This window comes from Lathyrus oleraceus, chromosome 2 (genome assembly GCF_024323335.1).
Source record: "Lathyrus oleraceus cultivar Zhongwan6 chromosome 2, CAAS_Psat_ZW6_1.0, whole genome shotgun sequence".
NCBI lineage: Eukaryota > Viridiplantae > Streptophyta > Magnoliopsida > Fabales > Fabaceae > Lathyrus > Lathyrus oleraceus.
Genome location: NC_066580.1, coordinates 5681244 through 5707795, shown reverse-complemented (window position 1 = coordinate 5707795; position 26552 = coordinate 5681244). Strand labels below are relative to the sequence as shown.

The window sequence follows — 26552 nt, the reverse complement described above, 5'->3', positions numbered from 1 at the left end:
CCACCTCAATTAATGAAGGAGATCAAGTGGTCCACGTTTTTTGCTATTTTCTGATTTTCATTTTATTTAGCTTATTTTCATTAATTCATATTAATTTTAATAATGATCCAAAAAATATGAGACTTTCACCTAAAAAAATTCCTCTTTCATTTTCTGAATTAAAATTATTTTTTGGATCATTATTAATATTTTTTATAATTTAATTGTTTTTGTGAATATTTTTAATGGTTTAAAAATAGTTTTAAGTTTCTAAAAATAATGAAATTTTTTCTCCAAAGATCCTTTGATCTTGTTTGACCTATGATAAATCTCATGGCCATTTATTTGGTGTTTTGATGAGGTTTTAGGATTTTGACCAACCATAATTTAATTTGATGTGTATTTTAATTGATTTTAATTGTTTAAATGCAAATAAATTGTGTTGAGCTTTTGATATTGACTTGTTGAGTTTGACTTGTGTTGTTGGGCCTTGGTCAAGGTTGATTTGACTTTGTTGAGTTAAAATCATTGGATTTAGCGGATTGATGAAATATACATTTCATCTCCCAATATGAATGAATGATTTTAATTTGATAAAAGTCATCCTTTGACCAATTTGTGTTGATTCCATTTCCCCTCCCTTTTCATCTCAATCCCATTCTCTTCTCATTCATTTCATGGACTTATGATATCTCAATATCCTAAGGCTAGTTGATTGCAAAATCAACATAAGTATTGATGAGATTAGGTCCACCCCTTTTGCATTTTCTTTTAAGTGTGGTATGTTTTAGGAGTATGGTTCACAATACCATATCTCTAACATGCATTAACACTAAACTTTCTATTGCCTGGACTCAAATTGTTGTGACTTCTACATAAGTCCAATTACGGTTGCTTAACATAGCGCTTAATTTTTGACACAAAAAGGCATAGCATTCTAGTATTATATGGAAACTTGGCCTTTTTTCCTTCCTTTGGAAGATGTCTCGGTTCAAGGATCCATGCTTGTGAATAGTGGGTTGAGTATTCTCCAAAGAATGACTTAAACAAAACAAAGCAAACGCAATACTAACTTCTAATCAACTAACAACTAACATTACAAATTCGGAGATACATCTCCGAATGAAGTCGCGATTTTCAGCCATGGCAGAAACCCCATTATGCCCTAACCTCCAACCAAATGGCAATGCATGTCCATATCAACTACCTATTTCGATTGCATTAATATCCAATGCAGCTTAAACAATCCATATTACCTAAAACATCATTTAAAACACATAAAAAAGAAATGAAATGAGAAACTTACCACATTAGAGTTGTGGATGAGAAGCTTCAATTGAGTGAGTGAACTCAAAGAAACTTGCTCAAATGAGGTTTGGAAATGGTTTGCATCAAAAGAGCAAAAGGATTTTTTTGTTTGAGTTTACAGAAAATGAAAGAAGGAAGAGGGGAGAGTGCGAGTATATGAAATAAAAGCGTCAGAAGATGTATCTCCGTAAAACTTCCTGAATTTTAAATTGAGAGTGTTTACGGAGATACATCTCTGGATTAACCTCATATGCATACGAAGATGCATCTCCACATTTCGAAATTTTTTAACTGTTGATTTGTAAATATCAACAACCTCTCTATTTCGAAAGAAATTACAATGCCGCCAGGAGTTGAACCATAGACATACAACTTATACCCTTCTAACTCAAATGGTAATTACCAATTGAGCTGCTCCACCCACCCCTATTAAAGAGAGTTTGATTCAACCTCTAATCAAATATTTATTGGTATGTCAACAATAAAGAAATCTAGTCTATTTCTATAAAGACAGAAGTCGACCGACTCATAACCGAAAAAACTAACTTTTATATATTAGAATTTTAAACGTGTTCAAACTCTTAACTCAATCCGTTGATATATCAATATTTTACCCTCTACTCGTCATCATGAACCATCATGTTTATCATATGTACTTGTTTATGATTGATCAGTTATTTATACAATCAAATCAAGGAAGATATGGAGTGAGTAAACCTTGAATAAGAACAATATAAAACATGAGGCAACATGAAAAAATTGTGTCCTATAGAACAACACCTCGTGATTACAAAGGAGCATGACAAAACACAACATCAGATAAAGATCACAGAAACAGACCTCAAGATCTTGAGATCTATACAAAACTATAAGTGGCAATTCAACATGCACATAAAAAACAATCGCTATACATAAATTGAACTCATCATTATAATACAAAAAACTTTCCTCGTGGCGTCGATCGACTTCTTTTAAGTTCATGCAAGGATGAATTGCGACCACTTAAAAGTTTGTTTTCAACTTTACTAGAAGACAATGGTTCAGCTCCTTGCATAATACATCTGCATGTGACCAAAACGAATGCTTATTTATGGTTTTCAATGATAAAAAACTAAATAAGTAGAAAACTTGGATGGTTCTTTTAGCCATACCTTGATTCAAGATTCTGAGAATTCCTTGTAATGTCGTGACGTTTCTTTTGAACATTTGATGCACTATTGATTGTAGACTCCATAAAGCTAAAATCATTTTCCGGCTCTGAGTAATCACGCTTTCGAGGCGGCTCTACGATTTCATCAGTCTTCCGAATCCTAAAGGGAGATTGTTGAAGATGTCTGGCCTTGACCTTATTATTCTCAGTTTTGCTTTTCCTAGCACCAATTTGTTTTACTACTGCAAATGGTTGTTTGAACTGTTCCTCTTCATGTTCTTGATGAACTTTCCTAAGGCTTACTTTCTGAAGATTATAGACAGGTTCAGAAATGTTGCCGTGCTTCACCGCCTCTTGTGAATGCAGATAGACATTTGAGTTATGTTCTGTAGATGGTGTCATTGTGACAAGAGATTTGTTTACAGGTACTCTAGCTGGAATTAGATGCTTCAAAATTGGTTGGTTTTCTACATTGTCAATTTTGATCTTGCTTTTTGTGACAGAACCTCTATCCGTGGATATTGATCTTCTGATTGGAGGTGATGGTGATCTATTGTGCTTCCCTGAGCTAACTGACTTTTCTTCAGAAAGAAGAGACATTCTCGGTATGGAGTCCTTGTCCATATATGATGAGGTAAATCTCGACCTTCTTTGCTTACCCGAAGAATAGTTTTTAGCCTGAAAAATATAATGTTAGATTTAGATAATACAAAATATGTTCTTCTCTGACACTTCAGATTGATAGCGTGTCTGGTGTCTGGTGTCTAATATGTGTTACTACTACTAGTATCTACGTGTCAGAGTGTTCTTGTTTGAGTGAATGCTTCTTAGTTAGTATGACGTACTAGTACTAGTTAAGTATTGTTTTTTTTACAGAAATTCACTAACCTCTGAGCTTCTATCATCAATGGATCTTTGACTAATTTCAGGCTTCAAACCGCCACTGGTATTATATTTGGGCAAACGGAAAGGTGAAACAGCTCTTGATTTCTGAGATTCCGTCGCAGTCCGTGCATTTCCAGATTTCAGTTGCTCCATTTCAGTTTCCTTCCTCTCCAATGCCAATTTGATATTTGATATCTGTAAAATGTTTAAACTGGTATTTAGCAGAGTTCATTAGAAAATTGCACTAGTTATTATTGTGACAGAAAAACACACCTCTTCCTTTAGCTCTCGGATTTCACCGGTTTCTTTATTAGATTTAGCAGCTCCAAGTTCAATAGATGCAACCCTCTCAGCAAACTTCAATGTGCTAATTGTCTCCCCAAAGGCATTGAGTTCAGGATTTATATGAACAAACATCAAAGTCTTTGCATGGCCACCTAATGAATCTTGTAAAACTTGTGTAAGCTTGCTATTTCTATAAGGAATGTGTTGGCTCTTCTGCGCCAAAGCCGAGATAACATCGCCAAGTGCAGAAAGAGATTTATTAATATGTTGTGCCTCCTTTAGTCTCTCGCCAACAGCCTCAGATTTCTCCACTCTCTCACTTCCAGCCAAATCCACAAGATGGAGACAACCCCTAAGAACTGAATTAGAAACTAAGTCTCTTCCTCTTACATGAATCGTCAACACACTGCACAATTAGGTAGTAAAGAATTTTAGCTTGTTAAATATTTTTATGGCTAGAGACGAGCGAGGAAGATATTTTACCTATGAGAACGACTGCTTCGCTCGTTTAGAGCAGTAGCACCGACAGCACGGTTCTTCTGACCAATTTTCATTAAATCAAGAACATCTTGAGTACAACTAACCGGAACCAAACTTGCATCAGGCACATTAAGACCATTCAGTTGAGAGTTGTTTCGTATATCTAATGTAATATTGTCAAGGAAATGAACAAACGAAAAATGAATGTTGCTACAATAAATAGATGCGATAAATAAGGTCTTGTGAAGGATATCTTCTGTTAGAACCATCACTGACTAATAAATCTCTAACTTGTTCATTGTATATTTCAATCATCTGGACGCTAACTTCATATTTGATTGCATCCGCTCTTTCCTTTGATATATGAAATAAGTCGCGCAAAGCCCTATAGTTTACACCCCATGTGTCTTCGGTCATCAGATCCGGACCACTCTATACAAGCAGTAAATTCAGTTAATTACAGTAACATCATGTGATAAAAGCTAATACATGCAAGTAAGCAGTTTTCGTATATAAAACATTACCATCGTGTAGGTCTTCCCCGAGCCAGTCTGTCCATATGCAAAGATACATGCATTATAGCCATCCAAAACTGATCTAACCAATGGCTGAGTATCGACATATATTTGTTCTGCAGAAGAAAAAAATATCACCATTTATAAATCTTTACAATATCTTAAGAAAGTATAGTAGAACAAAGTATTACATTGTGGGAAAAAATGTCAAATTTACAATACCTTGTGTGGCATTTGTTGCGAACACCTTATTGAATGAAAACACCTTTCTCGCATCTTTTCCTTGCTTAAGGGGATTCACAATCATTATGTTTCCATCTTCTCCTATATAATCAACTGTAGATTGTCCATTTGATTGTTGCCCCGGTAAGAAGGGTCTCACTCTACAATAGACCCTAATGGCTCCTGTAAGACAGCATGCTTATTAACATACATAAACCATGTATGTAGATGTTGAAAAAGTGTTTAGTTTCATATTTTATGTACCTTTGAGGTCTTGCACTTGATTGTAAAGCGAGCGATTCTCCTCTAAAATTTTGTGGTAGGAAGACGACGTCACCTCAAGGCTCTCTATATGATTCTCTGAAATAACAAACAACTCAATCAACATTATGAAAGAATATTTCATCAAAACATTTTATGTGCATGGAGGTGATTTCTCATGGAAAAGTGATTCTTAGACCCTTACCGAGCCGGATTCGTTCTTGGTCCCACTGATATTGAATCTGTTTGACCTCCTGCTTTATCTTCTCCAAGAGGCATTTCATTTCCTAGAAGAAGAAAAATTATCATTAGTATGTGTTGTGCTAATATGATCTTTCGCGATAAAGCGTCTAAAGCAATCGATGCAATTTTTTCGAAATAACATACCTCAAGTTGTTTCTGCTGGGCATCAATTATTTCAGCATGTTTGGCTGAATAATTGACATTATGCTGAGTACTATCGCGTTTTCCGCCACAAGTGCAGAATTTAGATAAATCATTTGATGCCAAACTACTTCTTTGATTAAGATATAATGTGATGGCTTCCATGAACTCTTTCTTAGAAAGACAACCATTATCCCCTTTCAATATTTTCTTGAGGAAAAATGCAAGCTGCGGGGGGCAATTTTGTAGAACTATTATATTTCAGATGTTTTTTGAAGTAAGGAAAAGAAAAAAAAACTAAATTACCGCAAACTGTAATATGGGATGTTGCAAAAAGATACATTAACTTCGAAGTACCTGAGTGCCTTGAGAAGCAAGTAATGCAGAGAAATCCCTTACTATCTTGTTCATAAATGTGTCAATTACCTACAAAATTTCACCTAATCAAATAAGATTACACGAACCTTTACGCAAGAATTCAATTTCTTAAAAATCAAGCAACAAAACCGGTGCAGATTTAACCAAAAAATTATAGCACAACGGAAAAGATCTTACCGACCATTGCATTAAGCGGAAGATCATCAGCCTCATCGGTCTCTCTGACGAAAGCCTGGAGAAGTTTGAGTCCAAAGTGATCAAACAGAAAAGCCAGAGCACTTGCAGTCTTGGTCTCTTCATTGGAGACATCCGGAGACATTTGAAGAAATTCAAGTAACTCTTGATACTGCGAGGATTGAGATTCGTCGAAGGAGTCTTCGGCACTTTCACTGCCCAAATTGGAAGAAGAAGTTCCTTTGGGGAAAGAAGTAATCCTGACAGTTCCTCCATATCTCCAAACCCCAACTCCACCTGATAGCTTCCATTCGTAATACCCTTTCAAACAGAGAATGCAGTCCACAACTTTACTTGACGAACCACCCTACACATTGCGAGACCGGAATCACTATTACAACGCGACAGTTATTTAAAACCTTGATCAAAAGTACTGTTCTTCTCTCATTCATTTAAACATTTTTATTAATATATGTGAATTGTTCAACCAAATAGGTTATGCTGAGACTTAGCTAGTAACATAAAAGGGAATGTTATGACTATGTATGAATTCAAAATCCAAACCTTTTCCAAATCAGAAGCTTCAAAGGTCAAAAGAGTCATATCCTGAACAGCATCAAGAAAATTCTTCATGTTTTCAAAATACTGAATAGCAGAATGTGCGTGTCCCTCCAAAGAATCAAGCTCAAGAACATGATTATCCACCACCTTAAGAATAGCACCAGGGTTAACTCTATTAAGAACATTACAAAGAATAAGCCCATTCCGAAGAGCGCGACAAAACTCTTCCTCGGAAGGTTGTTTACGCAATGATAAACAAGCCACTTCATCCATTTCTCTAAGCCATTCCGCAGCTTCATTCCTCCTCAACGCTACAAAATCCAAACACATCATTATAGTATAGAAACAAACACAAACAGACATTGTTCCAATAAATGTTCCACTGTTACCTGCTTCCTCTGCTTTCCTATGAGCCAATTCATGATCATTGATCTCATCATTCACGTCATTGTTGTTGAAAACTGAGCTCTTCAAATTCAATATTTTCTTTGACGAAGATGCAAAAATCGAGTTTAATAAGCTATTATCCTGAGGCATATTAGTAATTTTTAATTAATTAATAATGCAGTTTGAAAAATTGAAGAAGAAGATTTGTGAAATGAGATCAGATCTGAAACAGAAAGTGAAGAATTGAAGAAGAAGGAGTGAGATTCTCGTGAGTTTCTTGAATGAACATTCAAAACATTGCTACACAAAGAGGCTTATATTTAATGCTTGGTTTTAATGTGAGTGAGTGTGTCCGTTGAGGTTTTTGTTAGTTAAAAAAAAAACAGAAATGTTTGAAAAAGTGAAAGTGTTTTAATTTGAAAAAATCGTTGGTTTCGCCGTTAGTTATTGTCCTTGAGAGGATGACGGTGCACTAACGTCGTAGCTGATGTGGCATGTGATTCGGTGAGAATTGTGGGACCCGTTTATCAACGGTATGATCCGGTTAAATTATGATGATGAGGTGAAGTGTTTAAATGGAAAGAGAGGTTTTGAATTACTACAGTGTTTTTCAAGTAAATATTAAAATCTTATGAGGTTTCATTAAATAGATAAACATTTGTTTTTTTCATTAGCTAGCTCTTGAAACGTTAATTATTAGTGATGAATATTTTTAAATATAAACTTAGAATATCATATATTATATGATAACAAAAATTATTATAGCACTTTTGAATTAATGTGAAATAATATATTTAATTAAAAATATTAAATAAAATTCATATGTGTAAATAAACTTGATTTGATACATGAGTTTAAAAATATTTTTTTGTAATAAATGTTTTTAAAATCATATAAATGGATAGATATAATATGGTTATTGAGTAAAAACACACACTTTTTAATGCATATACATTACTCACTTCGAGTGTGAGGCCCAGGAAGCAAAGACTCAATTACAAGGAGAAAAGTAGCTACATAAGGAATATATATTTATCTTTATTTCCGGTATTGTAGAATATTCATCACGAGAATATCATGTCAAATTCCAAGATTAATTAACGGTGGGTCGCATCCTATGCACGTGCAGTTAGCAATAATCTCTTCTATTTAAAGAGGAAAATGTGTCACGCTTTAGCTATTCAAATCCTTTTTCACAAAAATTATATTTTTCACTCTCTTACTAACTTGAGCGTTAAAATGTTAACCTTACAGGTCAGTCCTCCTCTCCATTACATTAAAAACCTTGAACCACTGCAATAGACTGCAAACTCATCATTTATGATCACTATATAGTTCATGAGCATAACATTGACACCATCTATGGGAATTGACTTTTGATTCCTGCGATCTCCAAGATCCGTCATTTCTCAATTCAAATGCATCGCTTCCAATAGAAAACCAAATATCCTTCAATTGAAACATAGATCACCATCTCCTAATTGATCCTGTCGACTTCAAAACTAGAATCTTTTCCATCAAATTCGTTAAACAAATGGAAGCTTTCAAATCTAATCATTTTGTTGTTTAACGACAAGTCGTTATAGCCGCTGGAGCGTCCAAGAACCATCTGCCTCATCCTCAAGGGACCGACGATTAAGTCTTAACAACCAGTCGTTCAATTCCTTCATCTCCAAATCATGTCCAAGCTAGGAAAGATCAAGGAACTTCTCAACTTCTTTCATTCCTCTGATCTATTGGCAATTCCACTAAGGTGAACCTTCCTTCAGACCTATGTTACCGCCTTCCATAATAGGACATGAAGGGTTCCTCGATTTTCATCTCTTGCAGACTAATCTTGGTTGCAAGGGGCTAATGAACCATTGGATAGCATGTACTAGATGGTTAAGCACCAAAACTCTCAGGCCTTAGTGTCGCATCTCAAAAAATACGACCTTATGAGCGTTTGCACGCCTGCAAAATGATTGAACAAAGTCGCCATCGAAATTTATTTATTCCAAAGAAGGAAAAGAAAAATATCGATAAAACCCTTAAAAGTAAAAGAAGATGGTCGTCGCAACCATATTCGGGTTCGGGAGTCTGTCGCGCCGCGAAAAATACCTGGACACATCGCACGTTCGAAATACAACAGAGTCACCACTGAATTTTATTTATTCTAAGAGAAAGGGAAAATATCAATAAAACCCAAAGGGAACAGAAAACTGTAAGGAAGTTGATTATGCAATGGGAAGGTATTAGCATCCCTCACATCTGTTGTACTCAACGGGAACCATTTTGATTATTTTTTGTGCAGATGGGTGTTATTATCTAAATGTTACTTGCGATTGATTTTAATTGGGGGGGGGATAAGTTTTTAATTAATGTGCTCGCTAAAATTTTGAAACCTTGTACCTACGTATTCTCATGGTGCAATGAGAAAATCAGAGCTTTGTAGTTCGTGGGGTAGAAAATGAGTATTTATTGGTCGATTTTAGGGAACGATATTATTATCGTATCATATGAGTATTTTAACGTTAGATGTTTGATCCTGGTTCATATGCTCTAAGTTGTTAGTCTTACTGCTAAGGAATGGATTATAACAGTTCTTTTATGAAAAGAAATTGTTGTTTGGACAAAGAATTGTAAAGGTGGTTTATGAATCAAGGATAGGAAATTGTAAAGGTTTGCCTAAAGCAGATAATAACAAGGCAAATGGGAATAAGAATGAGAGATTGCCTAAACCATGAGATTAACAAGGCAAACAAGAAGAATGGATTGAGTTTTCCTAAACTAGGGGATTAACAAGGCAAACGAGAAGAAGAAAGAGAGTTTGCCTAAACTAGGGGATTAACAAGGCAAAGGGGAACAAGGACGAGAGTTTGCCTACACCAGGGGATTAACAAGGCAAACATGAAGACGGAAGAAAGTTTTCCTAAACTAGGGGATTAACAAGGCAAACTAGAAGAAGGAAGAGTATATGTGTCAAAACCAATAGGAGTTGTATTGGAACCAAGAGACAGTGATTATGGAATACTTTTGATATTAGTTATGATTGATTTTAGTCGGAAGATGGATATTAAAAATTATCTTGATTTGAATTGCACTAAAGTTTATGAATGAAGGTCGATACTTTGAACAACTGGGTCATACGCCCCGTATCCTTAGGTATTCATAATAAGGATAGGAATGTTCCCTCTCATTCTTCTCCATTTCTTAAGGTTCGTAGCATAAAATTCGCATTGTATTTGTTAAATGCTTTAAGTTTATACTTGATGTTAGATCAAGTTTATTTTTCAAAAATGGTTTTAGTCTTAAATGGAAAAAGAGAGAGATATGATTGAAAGAATGTGATATGGTGCCAAAATTCGGGGAATGAAGCTGGATGTTGTCAAGTATTGATTGACCTATTTTCTAGGGTTTTAAACTGTGAATATGATTGTATTTAACCTAAGGGAACGTGTATGGTGCGAGTCGTAAGGTTTTCTAATTCAATTTAAGTGATTAAAGGACTTTTAATCATCTAATTGAATAAAATCTTAAAGGATCATGCAAGTGTGCTAAAGGAGTAACAACATAATCCTAAAGTCTTTAATTCAATTAATTGAACAAAAGAAACTTAATCAATTAATTAAATAAATAAAATGGGGGATCATGCAAGAATATTAGGTCAACCAAACAATCCAAGTCGTAAATGGTCCTCATGAAAAAAGAAATCAATTAAGGTCATAAAACCCTAATTTTCTAATTAAATTTTATCTAATCCTAATTAAATTTAATATAATCTTAATTAGGAATCCTAATCCTAAAATTAAGACTAAACCTGATCATGATTAGAGTATTAATTTGGATGTTTTTTTAAAATAAAAGAAATTACTATAATAAATAAAGAAATAAAATTAAACTCCATCAAGGTGTAAAAGTGAAAGAGGGAGTGTGAATAGAGCATCAGGGCGTTGGGCCCATAGTTGGAAGCCTAAGTCCTTGTTTCTTGTTATTGCTGGTTTCACGATTGGGCTATGAAATAAGAAAGGCGGTGTACGTTAGGAAAGGCCTATGGGCCTTAGCTTGGTGGCCCATGATAGGATCAAAAAGAGGGTAGTATGAGAAAAGTTCCCCCATCATCACGTTAACGCCCCCAAACCTCTCTCCCCGTATGTTATCAAATGCATCTCATCTGAAATCGCTCTACCACGTCAGAAATCGCCTCCGGTGGCGGCGGAGCCAAGAACATAAAAACACCATCACCACTAAACTCGTCTCATATCCCTCTTCCCATTTCCAACCCTTGATTACCCCTCAAATCAAATTAAACCCTTGTTCTACCCTAATCACATAAAACCCTAGAAAATTTAAACAAAAATTAAATGGCATATGTCCATGAATTCAGAGTAAGACCTTAGGTTTATGTGTAGCGATAAATTCATGACCATTAAGCTATGGATAAACTTAACGTCAATAAAACCAGAGTCGCCACCGCGCTTTTATTGTTTCCAAGGGAAAAGGGAAAAGTACGAACAAAACCCAAAGATAATAAGTTTTCAAATAAAAACTAATAAAATGTCAGAGATTACAGGTAAGGGGGTTGGTTATACAGAGGGAAGGTGTTAGCACCCAAAGTATCCTAGGTACTCCTAGGGAGCCCTTTTTTGTGTGTACATGTGCTTTGGTATAAAATATGTTTGCAATAAATATAGTGTATGGATGAGAAAATAATTCATTAATTATATTTTTGTGTTTAACAAGACCTTCAGATTTATGCCTACGTACCAACATAAAAATGAGGGATCAAACCTCGTAGTTCATGGTATCAATTTCAAAGTGAGTGGATTGCTTTTAACAAAAGTTTAAGTTTAAAATATGGACAAAAAGCCTAAAAGAGTTTGAATGAGTGTTAGTTCTTTTTGTCTTTTGAATTTTTAAGTCAATATAATTATATTCATTTACAAATTTGATTAAGAAAAAGAGTTTAAAAATGCAATGACATAAGGCCAAAGTTTCTAATTTGCAATAAAGTCTTAAGTTTAGAAATCACAAGCAAAAGAAAGTTTTGAAAAGAGGGAGAGATTTGAAATTAAAGAAGTGGGAGAAGATGAAGAGACTAATCCTAAGCAAACATTAAAAGTTAAGAGTTGAAAAGATCTGACCAATGGGATGCAATCCAATAGACAAGAATGTCATATAGAAACCCAATTTCCCCTTTGGACTTTAGAATCAAGCAATATCAATACATAAATAACAAGATGAAGAACAAAGGCATCAGATAAAGATAGCCACATTCAAGCTAGCAACTTCATGATCTTCTTCATAATCTTCCCCATGTATCATATGACAAACTCCTTGAATGGCTCAGAATAAGACATTAGACACAGGTTCAAAGTAACATCTTCATAAAGACCATGTAACAAATGAACTCAAATGAATCTCAACACTTGCATCAGATGGAAGTTCAATTCACAAGCACTTGGTTTTCATAAAAGTTGGCATTGGCCAAGTCCTTTTGCATAGGAAATGTTGCCTAATTCTAAGTCCAAGTCTCAGATCAAATCCAACAGTCCACACAAATCCTTTTTTTTTGTTATTATATACATTAAGGTCAAAAGACCATAAACATAAACAAAATACACAAACAAGTATATACAATCACAATATATGGCTCAAGTGAGTGAAGTAAAAATGGCATTAAAATAAACAAGTTAAATGGTATGAATAATGGCAAATGATAAAAGACTTGAATTTAAAGTGCATAAAAGTAAATGGCTTGAAATTAAAAGTTAGTCAAATGTTAGTTGATTAGAAGTTAGTATTATTTTTGCTTTTTGTTGTTTAAGTCATTCTTTGGAGAACACTCAACCCTCTATTCACAAGTATGGATCCTTGAACCAAGACATCTTCCAAAGGAAGGAAAAAAGGCCAAGTTTTTACACAATACCATTAAAGGGGGGAGACTTACAATCTAACTTACTAGAATGTTATGCTTTTGGATCAAAATTTAGCGTTATGTTAAGCAATCGTAATTGGACTTATGTAGAAGTCACAACTATCTGAGGTCGGGCAATAAAATTTTGGTGTTAATGCATGTTAGAGATATGGTATGATGAACCATACTCCTAAAACATACCACACACAAAAAGAAAATGGCAAAAAGGATGGACCTAATCTCATCCATACTTGTATTGGTTTATGAACCAATTAGCCTTAGGATATAGAGATATCATAGGTCAATGAAATGAATGGGATAGAATGAGATTGAAGATGAAGAGGGACGGGAAATTAGACAAATACAAATTGGTCACAGGAGGAATTTTATCAAATTAAAATCATTCATTCATTTTGGGAGATGAAATGTACATTTCACTAGTCCCCTAAATCCAATGATTTTAATCCAACAAAGCCAAATCAACCTTGACCAAGGCACAACAATAATAGTCAAACTCAACAAGTCAATGGAAATAGCTCAACATAATTTATTCACAATTAAACCAATTAAAAATCAATTAAAAATGCATTAAATTAAATTATGGTTGATCAAAAACTTAAAACCTCTTCAAAACACCAAATAAATGGTCAAGATATTTTCATAGGTCAAGCAAGGCCAAAGGACCTTGGAGAAAAAATTTCATTATTTTTGGAGACTTAAAAGTATTTTTAAACAATTAAAAATATGCACAAAAACAATTAAATCATGAAAAATATTAATATTGATCCAAAAAATAATTTTAATTCAGAAAATGAAAGAGGAAAATATTTGAGAATTTTTGGTGAAAGTCCCATATTTTTTGGATCAATATTAAAATGAATATGAATTAATGAAAATAAGGCAATTAAAATGAAAATCAGAAATTATAAAAATACGTGGACCACTTGATCTCCCTCATTAATCGAGGTAGCAGATCAAGTGGATCAGAGCGCGCTATCCATGTGTTTCCTAGTCAAATGTCCCACACGCGTGGTAATCACTTTGGGCGTTCAGGATTAAAACAATTTAAATGGATCATGTGGTTTAGAAGGATGGCAACACATCGCCGGAGCCAGAGCTCCGGTCTTCTTCTCCGGTGGATCTCATCGGACTGGTCCACCCTCAATCATCACCAAAATGAAAAAAGATGATATGAATTTAAAGAAAGAATGCCCAGGAGCTCGAATCTGGCCTCAATTTTGCCTAACTCCAAGTATATAGAAAGATACAGGGAGTTGAAATTTGAGGATCATTATCTGAGTTGCTTCGATTTGACCTCAAAGCAACTCAATCTTCTTGCCTACATTGGTAAGATTTCAAACAACCAAAAATCAACAAAAATAATGGAGAATTGAATGAGAATCGAAGAGATGAAAAATTCTGAAAATCACCCTCAATGTAGCTTTAGATTGACACGATCTTGCTCTCAATTGTGCTTGGCCTTGCTTCAGATGCTTGATGGAGTGGAAATGGATTAAAGAGAAGGAAGGACTCTTGGAGTTTCGATCTCAAAAACAGTGAGAGATTCAAACTCGATTTTCAAAGAAAATCTTTAAGCTTATCCTTTGAATGTGAGGGTTTAGGGTTGCTGATTCAAAGCTTGCGCGTCAGGGTCCCCAATTTTGAGCAATGGAGCTTCTATTTATAGCCAAGGAGATTGATAATTGCACACTTCCATTTTTGGCCAAAGTTGGAAATCTCACTTGCATGCTTGCATGGGCGTGTGATAGGCCCATCAAATGATGCACTTAGGTCCAAAATTATGTGTAAGCAATGCTGAAATCATGTGGAAAGGCCATGCAATCGTGTATGAAAAGTGAAACTTCAAATCTTCCAAAGGATCCTTCAACTTTAAGCCATGCACAAGTCATTCATACTTTGTCCAAATGAGATGAATTTGGACTTTTGGGAAAGGTTAGATTAAGAGGCTAATATTGAACACTTTTTCATTTGAATCTTGTATCATGATGAATTTTAAGGTGGAAGTTTGGAAAATCAAACATATAAAAAAATCTAAGTATCAGGCCATATGTTCACTTCTTCCACCTTGGATAACTTTTTATATGGACTTCAAATGAAAACAGTGCCTTCACCAAAGTTATAGGTCTCTCAAATTCCTTCAAATTGGCCACAAAGTTTACCTCATTTGGATTTATCATGAAGGAGTTATGCATTTTAGAAGTTGAGGAAAATCACTTGTTCAATGGTATTAGCCCAAAATGACCTATAATGTTTCCTCTTATCAGATGTATTTGTAAGTTGAATTTTCACTTACTCCAAACATAAAAGTTGAAGTTTACATCTTGAATTTTATCATTAAACTTTAATGGATTTCATCTCATAAAAATTGATCAAGTTATGGTCTTGGGAAGTTGCCCTCCAAATTAGGATTTAGACAAAATGACCTATAATCTTCTACCATAAAAAATGATTTTCCAAGAAAAAATAGCTCTTGACTTAAGCATGAAAGTTGTTTGTAATGTCATTTTAAGTAACATTTATCTTAGAATCATTTTCATAAGACAAAAATTGTAGGAGATAGGGTCTAGGGAAACCCAGTTTTGACAAGTTGATTTCCTCTGGTCAACCACCATGAACCAACTTGCTAGCTTGACATTCTCTTGACTTTTGTGACTCATGGAGGATCATATATGCATAAGATGATGAAATGTGAATTATACCTTGAAATATTTGATCAATTGGTGAAGAAACTTGTTGAAGAAGTCACATAAGATACCTAGATGAACTAGGGTTTCCAAGGAAAACCAACTCCAAACTCTTGATGATTTCTTGATCAAAATAACATGTGAAGATCATGGGGATACATATATGATACTTAGAGCCAATGTAGACCAATCTTGATTGAGCTCCTTGCAATGAGGGTCTTAAACCCTAGACATGAGCTTGATAGATCAAAGGTGAGCATACACACTACCTACAAAAGAGTTAAACTATACAATGACATATTTTTGGTATTTTGGTTAGTAAATAAAGAAAAAATGAAGTATGATACAATCAAATGTGCTTGGTGATCTCTCTCAATGCAAACCCAATGAATAAGGGGTAAGGAAGATGCCAAGGTGTGGTCCCAATGCTAATGCATATGATGAGAATAGCATGAGGGATCTTAGGGTCAAAATTGGGGTCTTACAGTTGCCCCTATTTAAGGACGTTCTAGCTGAGGAGATGAAGGTTAAAATCTTCGCATCGACTCAGTAGAATGGGCTTAAATAACAACATATAGAAACAAATTTGGTCCCTAAGAGACCTCATGATGCATATGATATGAATGTTAAAATAATCTCTGTGGGGGAAATATTGCCACAAAGGAAAAGAATCCGGAGAGACCAAAAGTCCGCAGGAGTGTAACGCATTCCGTAAGGAAAACTCACTGGGGAGACAGAGACTCTGGGGGGAAAAAGGTTGTGCGTAGGTCAGGCTACGACTTTAAAACTGCTAGGGGACTCGAAGGATTCCACGAAAATAAATCTATGGAAGGACTCAGTCGGGGAAGAACTGACATCTGTAAGGGAAACTGGTAGATTGGAACAGAGTTGAAACACTCGAACTAAACAGGGAAAGGCGATTTCACTAAGAAAATACGCACTCAAACTCAACTGGGGAAGGAATGAACTTCAACACAAGAGTAACAGAGATGTATTATCCACTACCGGTTACTGGGGTAAGGAGATAACACAGTTCTGACAGGGAGGACATTCGTTACCGATTAGGGTAAACATATCAAGGATGACTCGCTGGGGGAAATCAGGAGGTGTATTCAATACCAGTTACTGGGTAAGAATAACCTGATGGGGAAAATCCAAATAGGATTTACAACTACCGGTTACTAGATAGAAGACCACAGAGAAGGAGAATATTCGTCACTGAGTAAAGTGAACATATCAAGGATAGACTCAAAGAGGAAGAATATTCGTCATCAGTTGAGATGAACATATCAAGGATAGACTCACCTGGGGACATTAGGAAGAATATTTGTCACCGATTAAGATGAACATATCAAGGATAAACTGCCTGAAAAAGTAGGAATTATATTTATCGGAAATTCGACAGAATACCAGAAAGAGAATATTTGTCATCGGTTAAGATGAACATATCAAGGATAGACTCTGAGGGGAAGAAGGATTTACAATTATCAGTTACTGGGCAGAAGACTGCAAAAAAGAGGAAATCCATCATCGGTTAGGACAAACATATCAAATATTAACTCTCTGGGGAAAGAAATAGGGATTACAACTACCTTTTTACTGGGTAGAATACCAAAAAGAGAATATTCGTCATCGGTTAGGATGAACATATCAAGGATAGACTCAAAGCGGGGGAAGAAAATATCTGTCATCGGTTAGGATGAACATATCAAGGATAGACTTCCTGGGGAAACGTGAAAAATGAATCTGCTGGGGAGAAAAGGGTTACTTTTGTCGGGTATTGGGCAAAAGTGAAATACTTGCAATTTTGAGAAGACTATTACCAGTTACTGGGTAATATACTCTCAAGGGGACCAAGAGCATCTATCTAGGTAAGATCTAGAAATAAATGGTCAAACAAAGACTCAACCAAATGAGGATATAGCTCAAGGGGAATGGTTCCATCCAGACTATTAATTGGGGAGGAAACTGAAATAATGATCATCCACGAGGAAACAACTCAATGGAGAATGAGAAAGGTTGAATTCTTTCTGCTTAATGGGCTGAAACTCTACAATTGAAAGAGGACAGACATACCAAATTTGCGTGGGGAAAAGGTATACCATTGTAGCAGAGGATCAGAGAAACAATGGATCACAAAGTGCATGCAAATAATGAAATCTTTGAATATATATATTTATATATATATATATATATATATATATATATATATATATATATATATATATATATATATATATATATATGATGATTATGCTGACAAAACGATCACAAAGGATACAAATGTCACTGCTCTGAATCATCGATACAATTCTCATACAATCCTCATAGGAGAGAAGCATTTTCTAGAGAGAATCAGCCACCTCAAAGGTTCAACCCTGGCCGAGGAAAAGGAAAAGGTTGCCGAAGATCTGCGTTATCAACTCTGCAGGGGATTTTAGGTCAACACCATATCAAATTAGAGACAACCTTGCAGAGGATCAAAAATACTGCTCAAAAGTCAGGGCTAACAGAGGTTAGGGATAACTCTGATGGCGACTTGCATGGAAACAAAATTCTGCTGAATCTATGCCAACTGCTGTAATAACGTGCCTACAACTCGAGGAAGGCGATTACGAACTCAGTTGGGGAAACCAACAAAACTCGGCTGGAGATGCTGAAAAGTTGCTAGGGAATAAACAGAGATCACGCCAATTTCTTGGGGAAAACCAACAATGCTTCGCATTTTAGGGCTTACCTATTCTCGGACCGTTGTGGACATCCTTTAATGAAATTGATTGATCTTAAAGTAGCTGCCTTTATTATTTAAGAAAACATGATTTTTATTTTAAAACTTCAAAATGATCATAATAAAATTTAATCCTATTTAGCTGAATAAAGAAGAGTAGAAAGAATTAGATAAAAAAACTCAACTTTATTTAACAGAATGGTAGTCTGTAAATGACAAGACTCCATAGATCTTTACAAAAGTTGGAAAATGGTAATTTACATGGAAAAGGGATACATTAAATACAATGATCACTAATCCTTCTACCAACTTTGATATCCATTATGCTCTTGGCTTTGGCTGAAGATGAATCAGGACCAAGCATTGTACTCAAGAAAGTCTTCAAGACTAAGGATCAACAACTTGTAGTTACTTGCCATATTCCCTAATTTTTGCATAAATTTCCCCAAGGTTGGGTACTTAATTTATCGGGATAATTTTTTCTGCTTTATGTCTATAACTTTTGCCTGGATCGCCCTTTCGGGTTTTCAATCCACCGACACACTCATTTTTGCCTAAGTCGCCCTTTCGGGTTTTCAACTTAGTGAGATGTTCTTTTCTTTTTTAGGGGAAATATTTCTTGACTGCATCAACATTCACAGGACGAGTGAACTCTTCACCATCCATAGTTGTAAGTATCAAAGCACCGCCTGAAAAGGCTCTCTTAACAACATATGTGCCTTCATAATTAGGAGTCCATTTGCCCCTAGAATCTGGTTTGAAACATAGAATCTTCTTGAGCACAAGGTCACCTTATCTGAATACACGAGTTCTGACCTTCTTATCGAAAGCTTTCTTCATTCTTTACTAATACAACTGACCATGGCACATGGAAGTTAACCTCTTCTCTTCAATCAAATTCAGCTGGTCATACCTGGTCTGACACCATTCAGCTTCTGTCAACTTGGCTTCCATCAAGACACCCAATGATGGGATCTCAACCTCTACTGGGAACATGGCTTCCATTCCATAAACAAGTGAGAAAGGGGTTGCCCCTGTTGAAGTGTGGATGGATGTCCGATACCCATGCAAAGCGAATGGGAGCATCTCATGCCAATCCTTATACGTTACAACCATTTTCTGAATAATCTTCTTGATATTCTTATTCACAGCTTCAACAGCCTCATTCATCTTAGGTCTGTAGGGAGAAGAATTATGATGTGCAATCTTGAAGTCTTTGCAAAGATCTTCCACCATATTATTATTCAAGTTCGATCCATTATCAGTAATGATCTTACTTGGCACACTATAACGGCATATAATCTGATTCTTGATAAACCTTACAACAACTTTCTTGGTTACATTCGCATATGATGCCACTTCAACCCACTTTGTGAAGTAGTCAATAGCCACCAAAATGAAACGATGTCCGTTTGAAGCTTTGGGCTCAATCATGCAAATAATATCAATTCCCCACATGGAGAAGGGCCATGCGGAGGAAATGATGTTCAACAGTGTCGGAGGAACATGAATCTTATCTGCATAAATTTGACACTTGTGTTATTTCTTCACAAACTTGCAACCGTCAGATTCCATTGTCAGCCAATAGTAACCTGCTCTCAACATCTTCTTTGCCATATCATGCCCATTGGAGTGAGTACCAAAGGAACCTTCATGGACTTTCGTCATCAATAAGTCTGCTTCGTATCTATCCACGCATCTTAGCAGAACCATATCGAAGTTTCTCTTGTAAAGCACATCACCATTCAGGTAAAAGTTGCCAGCTAATCTCCTCAAAGTCTTCTTATCTTTCAAAGATGCCCAGGAGGGTAGATCTGACTTTGGAGAAAACATTTGATATCAAAATACCACGGCTTCTCATCTTTGACTTCTTCAACAACAAACACATGCGCTGGCCTATCAAGATGCATCACAATCAAATTAGGAACTTCATTCCAATACTTCACCATGAACATTGAAGTCAATGTTGCAAGAGCATCTGCCATCCGGTTTTCATCTCAAGGGATATGATGAAATTCAACTTTTGTAAAGAAAGTTGAAATCCTCCTCGCATAGTCTCTATATGGTATCAAACCGGGTTGATTCGTCTCCCACTCACCTTTGATTTGATTCACAACCAAAGTTGAATCTCCAAAGACATCAAGATATTTGATTCTGAGATTAATGGCCTCTTCAAGCCCCATAATGCAGGCTTCATACTCAGTCATATTGTTTGTACACTTGAAATTTAATCTACCTGTAAACGGAAAATGCGTGCCTTGAGGAGTAATAATCACTTCCCCAATGCCATTACCATACTTATTAACAGCTTCATCAAATACCATGCCCCAACGGGAATGATAACGTGAAATTATATCATATTTTAGGACTTAATTCAATTAAATTATATTATTATTTATTTCAATTTACTGCATTTTATTAGATATTACGCGGTATTTCCTTTCTATTTGTCTCAGGTGATCTATTTGAAGCAAAAGTAAAAAAAGGAAGAAAAGGAGGTGCAAAAAGGAGTGAAAAGAAGCAAATATCAAAGCCCAGCCCAAAGCACAAGAACACAGGCGTTGTGTCTGTGACGAGCGTCACAGAGGCTGTGACGAGCGTCACGCCTTGCACACTCCTGTAACGAACGTCACACATGGTGTGACGAACGTCACACCATTCCTACATTTTTGGCACCAGGAACGCGTTGAACCTATCTGCACGCTTGACTCTTTTTCAAAGTAATGGCTATATTTACGGAAGACGTTTTGAAAACCGTTACGGAAGGCACCAATATAAATAGCTACTTTCAAAACCTGCAGCAGAGACGCTTTTTTCCAGATTTCGGCAGTTTCCAATTTTCTTTTTCTCAGCAGCTTAGGCATACCTTTTACATACTACTTTTGCAACTTTTATTATTTTCTTTTGGCAATTCTATTTTCTTCTCTAGCACTTAATTAGTTTTTCACATAATAGTTTCTACACCGGAAACTATTGTGTACCTTTTCACCGGATCTAACCTTACGTTAGAATCTAGTTTTTTTTATTCCTTCGTTTTAATTTGTTGGTTAATTGAAGAATTCAAGAACAAATCCTACCGGCTTGTGGTGGAGTGTTCAAGACTACTGTTTAAATTATTCAGGTTCTTTAATTATTGTTTAATGCTTTGTTTTATTATTTATTTATATTATTTGCTTGAGATGAGTCTGTTTATGCATGATATTTATTTAAGTCTGTTTAGCATGTCTGGCTAATTTATCTAGGTATCGGTATGTAAAATAAGCGGAATGAAGGAATCAAAATTAAGTTGGTTTATCTAAAGTTTAAAATTAAAATCACTCTTTTTACGGTCTCAATTTACAGGTTTAATAACAAGGTTTTTGTACGAAAGTAAAAGACATAAAGAAGTTAAAATCAATAGAGCGAGAGTTTGAGGTTTTAACTGGACAGTGTAAATTGGACATTAATTCTAGATCAGGGCGAGAGCAATTTTTAGAGTTGATTAAATTCTAATCTTTTCCAAAAAGTATTTTTAAAGATTGAATGTGAGGATGGGAGTTAAGCATTCGAATTTAATTATATAACCTAAATCAACAGAGCGAGAGTTTGAGATAAGGGTGTTTAAACGGTTAGTGTTTTCTTAAAAAGAGTTTCTACGGACTTTATTGCTTTCAAAAAATGGTTTTTGACTTAATTATAAGTGACAGCTACGTTAACATAAAATCATGGTTTATTCAACAGAGCGAGAGTTTGAGATAAAACTTTTAATCAATAAAGTCAACTGAAAAGATTTGTTTTAAAACCAAGGGACCGACAAAGAATTGATTCCTTAATTACGACGAACTGCATACCGATATCTGTAACACCCCAATTAAAATAAGATAATTATTTAATTTAAATTAATATTTTATTTATTAATTTAATTGAATAATTGGAAGTTTGGATTATTATTATTTTGGAATAATCATTATTGGATTATTATTTTATTGGAATAAAATAAGTTGGAATAATAAAAAGTCCCATTTGTGGTAAAAAGGGTTTTCACGTGAAAAGAAACAGAGAAGCGGCTGAAAGTGGAAAAAGGCAAAGAGGCAGAGCAAGAGAAGAGGAAAAGCTTGAAGCTAACGGAAGTGCCGGATTAACTCAGGTAAGGGGGGGTTTATCATCGATTAACGGGTATTATGGGATAGTATGTGATGGGTAGTGAGAAACCATTGAAATTGCCTCTGATTGAATGATATATGTGATGAACTTGTGACTTATTGATGAACGAATTTGGGTGATGATTGATGAGAAATTCGTAGGAATTAGAGGTAGAAAGGTTAACAATTTGTGAAATCGAAAATGTATGATTCGTGTTAGATGTTATGTGTAATATGGTGTGAAATTTGGACTGTGGAAGGGTAAATTGGATAGATCCCGTAGCAGAGAAAGCCATTGCAGATCTGAGAGTTCTGGTTTCTGGTCATACGCGTATGGCACTAGGCAATACGCGTATGAGATGGCTGGTACGCGTATGGCACTAGGCAATACGCGTATGGATGAGGAAGATGATGTTTTGAACGTGTTTTGGTCTCTGTTGGTACGCGTATGGGAATGTGATACGCGTAGCATACGCGTATGGGCGTGGGCATTACGCGTATGGATTTGGTCAGGCGTGGGCAATACGCGTATGGGCATAGGCAATACGCGTATGGGCAGAATTGTGATTTTTCTGTGCTGTCGTTGTGCAGTTTTTGGTTGTTTAGGCTGAGTGATGTACTTAGCTGATGTATGATGTAGCAGGGATCATTTCCCGTTGTTTTGAGTAGTATAGGTATTAGTAGAATGTGCTAATACTGTATTTGATTATGTGGCATGATGTGATATGCTTTTGTGATAAAATGTATTAATGATGTGTGATGATAAGCATGATGCTGTGAAGGTATCAGTTATGTATGCATCTGTGAATGGACTGTTTTATGGCTTAGAGTGTGAGCTTATGTCTATTCTTGAATTGTTGCTGTTGTTGTTGCATTGCTAGGTGATTAGCATGCTTATTCTAGCCTTTGGGGCTGTAGCTAATTCCCATGGTGAGGAATTAGTGAGTGAACCATGGTGGGTTTGTTGTTGATGTCTGCATGCTAGATGATTAGTGTGCATAGTCTAGCCTTCGGGGTTGTAGCTAATTCCCATGGTGAGGAATTAGTGAGTGAGTCATTAGATCTCAAATGAATGGGACTAGTGAGCTTAGTAGCCGTATCTGGATTTGATCGGTGAGCTTGAACTGTATGTTCAAGAATAGTCGGTACCGCATGTGTGGAGTCTCATTGCATAATGAATGTATGGCATATAATATGGATGGATGTATTCCAGTATTATATGTGTGTGTTGTGTGTTGTGTTGTTGATGTTAAGTATGGTTGAGATTATACATATGCTATATGTTACTGTTGAATATGATGTTTGAATGGATATTGCCGTTGCTGAGTGCGTAGTCCGATTAGGGTGAATTGATGTGTTATTTACTTAGCATTACATGTTGTCCTATAATGCTTATTACATTGATTGAGGAACTCACCCTTACAACTATTTTTCAGGTAACGAGCAGTGAGTTGAGTAGAAGCTAGTGCTATGGAGTCTAGTGTCGTCCCTAGTGGGTCATGCTCTGGTAGATGTAACATCGGGAGGGGATGTTTGACTATGTTTTAATTTAGTTGTTGATCAACTTTACATGTAATGTAGTACATGATTTGAATGTCGATGTTTTGTATCCGCTGCGAATTATGCAAAAGAGTCGTATTTTGATTTAATAAATGAGTATGACAGGATATTTTGATAATTGTTGCGAAATGATTGTGTGACACCCTTCGGGGCATAATTACTCTGATTGATATGTTATTATTTTAATTAAATATTTTGGGGTATTTAGAAGGGTGTTACATTAGTGGTATCAGAGCATAGTCGGTCGAGTCGAGTCGTAATTATTCTGTTTCCCCTGTACGGTATAGGTGTTGTGTAACCTATCAGTACTCATTGTTTTAGTTTGTTTGGGTTTTCAGAATAGAGATGGCTGGAAGAGGTAGAGATGATGCTGCGATTGCTGAGGCTCTGGGTATGCTAGCTGGAGTACTTGGAGGAAATCCGAATGTTATGGGAATGGGAGCTGCTCGTCAACTGAGTGAGTTCCAGAAGAACAATCCTCCAATGTTTAAGGGGGCATACGATCCAGATGGCGCTCAGAAGTGGTTGAAGGAGATCGAGAGAATCTTCCGAGTAACTGAGTGTGCCGATAACCAGAAGGTCAGGTTCGGTACGCATATGCTGTCAGAGGAAGCTGATGATTGGTGGGTTGCTACCCGCACTGAGTTGGAATCTGCTGGAAATGCTGAGATCACTTGGGCTGTGTTCAGAGAGAGATTTCTGAGGAAGTACTTTCCAGAGGATGTCAGAGGAAAGAAAGAAATAGAATTCTTGGAATTGAAGCAGGGTAACCGGTCTGTTACTGAGTATGCTGCTAAGTTCACAGAGCTGTCAAAGTATTATACTCCCTATAGTGAGGCTACTGGGGAATTTTCCAAATGTGTGAAGTTTGAGAACGGGTTGCGTCCCGAGATCAAGCAGGCGATTGGATATCAGCGGATCAGGGTGTTTTCTGATTTGGTTGACTGTTGCAGGATTTTCGAACAGGATTCCAAGGCTAGAGCAGAGAGCTATCAGCAAAGGGTTGATAGGAAAGGTAAGAATCAGATTGATCGTGGAAAACCGTATGCAGCTGGCAAAGGTTTCCAGCGGCAGAGTGGGATGAAGAGGCCTAGTGGGGGAGACTCTAGTGCTCCTGTTAAGTGTTATAGATGTGGTCGGGCTGGACATCGTGTTCATGAGTGTACCAGTGCTGAGATGAAGTGTTTCAAGTGTGGAAAAGGTGGTCATTTGGCTGCAGAGTGTCGGTTGAAGACTGTGACTTGTTTCAACTGTGGAGAAGTGGGTCATATCAGTCCACAGTGTCCTAAACCGAAGAAAGAGAATCAGTCAGGAGGCAAGGTCTTTGCTTTATCGGGTTCTGAGACTTCTGCAGATGATCGTTTGATCCGAGGTACATGTTATATTAATGGCTTTCCTCTTGTAGCTATTATTGACACAGGTGCGACTCATTCTTTTATATCTTTGGATTGTGCTGTGAAACTTAAGTTAGAGATATCTGAGATGTTGGGTAGTATGGTGATTGATACTCCTGCGAAGGGTTCAGTGACTACTACTTCAGTTTGTTTAAGTTGCCCTTTGAGTATTTTTGGTAGGGATTTTAGGATAGACCTTGTGTGTCTTCCACTAGTGCAGATTGATGTTATTCTGGGTATGAACTGGTTAGTGTTTAATCGAGTCTATATCAACTGTTTTGATAAGACTGTGATCTTTCCTGAGGTTGAGGAAGAAAAGAGTTTGTTTCTATCAGCAAGGCAAGTGAATGAGGAAGTAGCAGATGGGGCAGAGTTGTTTATGCTGTTAGCGACTTTGGAAGCTAAAGATAAACTGGTGATTTGTGATTTGGCTGTGGTGTGTGATTTTCCTGATGTGTTTCCGGAAGAGGTGAATGAATTGCCGCCAGAGCGTGAAGTTGAGTTCTCGATTGATTTGGTACCTAGTACTAGGCCAATATCGATGGCTCCGTACCGTATGTCTGCTGTTGAGCTGACTGAATTGAAGAGTCAGTTGGAAGATTTGTTGGATAAGAAATTTATTCGTCCGAGTGTGTCGCCGTGGGGTGCACCAGTGTTATTGGTTAAGAAGAAAGAAGGTACTATGAGGTTGTGTGTGGACTACAGGCAACTGAATAAAGTGACGATCAAGAATCGGTATCCTTTGCCGAGGATTGATGATTTGATGGATCAGTTGGTTGGTGCGAGTGTGTTTAGCAAGATAGATTTGAGATCTGGGTATCACCAGATACGTGTGAAAACTGAGGATATTCAGAAGACTTCTTTCAGAACAAGGTATGGACATTATGAGTATTCTGTAATGCCTTTTGGTGTGACTAATGCGCCTGGAGTATTTATGGAGTATATGAATAGGATTTTCCATCCGTACCTAGACAAGTTTGTGGTAGTGTTTATTGATGACATTTTAGTGTATTCGAAATCTGAAGAAGAGCATGCTGAGCATTTGAGAGTGGTTTTGGGAGTTCTGCGAGAAAAGAAGTTATTTGCTAAACTGTCTAAGTGTGAATTTTGGTTAGAAGAAGTTAGTTTTCTTGGTCATGTGATTTCAAGAGGTGGGGTTGCTGTTGATCCTTCTAAGAT

The 26552-nt window shown here is 36.2% G+C and overlaps 1 protein-coding gene across 2 annotated transcripts; it reads right to left on the bottom strand.

The window, feature by feature from the left end:
• Positions 1–1995: 1995 nt before the first annotated feature.
• Positions 1996–7313, bottom strand: LOC127117548 (kinesin-like protein KIN-14F). 2 transcript variants are annotated; one of them, XM_051047604.1, is made up of 15 exons: positions 6972–7313; positions 6586–6893; positions 6029–6388; positions 5827–5895; positions 5473–5697; positions 5291–5372; positions 5089–5184; positions 4825–5007; positions 4612–4718; positions 4341–4519; positions 4091–4255; positions 3596–4013; positions 3326–3517; positions 2439–3115; positions 1996–2348 (listed from the first exon to the last, which is right to left on the bottom strand). In XM_051047604.1, exons 1-15 carry the CDS (start codon positions 7117–7119, stop codon positions 2216–2218), a joined length of 3342 nt encoding a protein of 1113 aa, XP_050903561.1. In that variant the 5' UTR covers positions 7120–7313; the 3' UTR covers positions 1996–2215. The 2 variants fall into 2 exon arrangements, with proteins under 2 accessions (XP_050903561.1, XP_050903562.1); XM_051047605.1 differs by lacking the exon at positions 6972–7313 and having other exon boundaries at positions 6025–6388; positions 6586–6787.
• Between the last annotated feature and the right edge of the window lie 19239 nt (positions 7314–26552).

Excerpts from the sequence above, each read along its gene's own strand:
- LOC127117548 (XM_051047604.1), bottom strand. The coding sequence starts at position 7,119 with ATGCCTCAGGATAATAGCTTATTAAACTCGATTTTTGCATCTTCGTCA. Across the intron at positions 5,896-6,028 it reads ATCTTCCGCTTAATGCAATG|GTAATTGACACATTTATGAA; the intron begins GTCGGTAAGATC and ends GAAATTTTGTAG. Across the intron at positions 5,008-5,088 it reads TCAAGTGCAAGACCTCAAAG|GAGCCATTAGGGTCTATTGT; the intron begins GTACATAAAATA and ends GCTGTCTTACAG.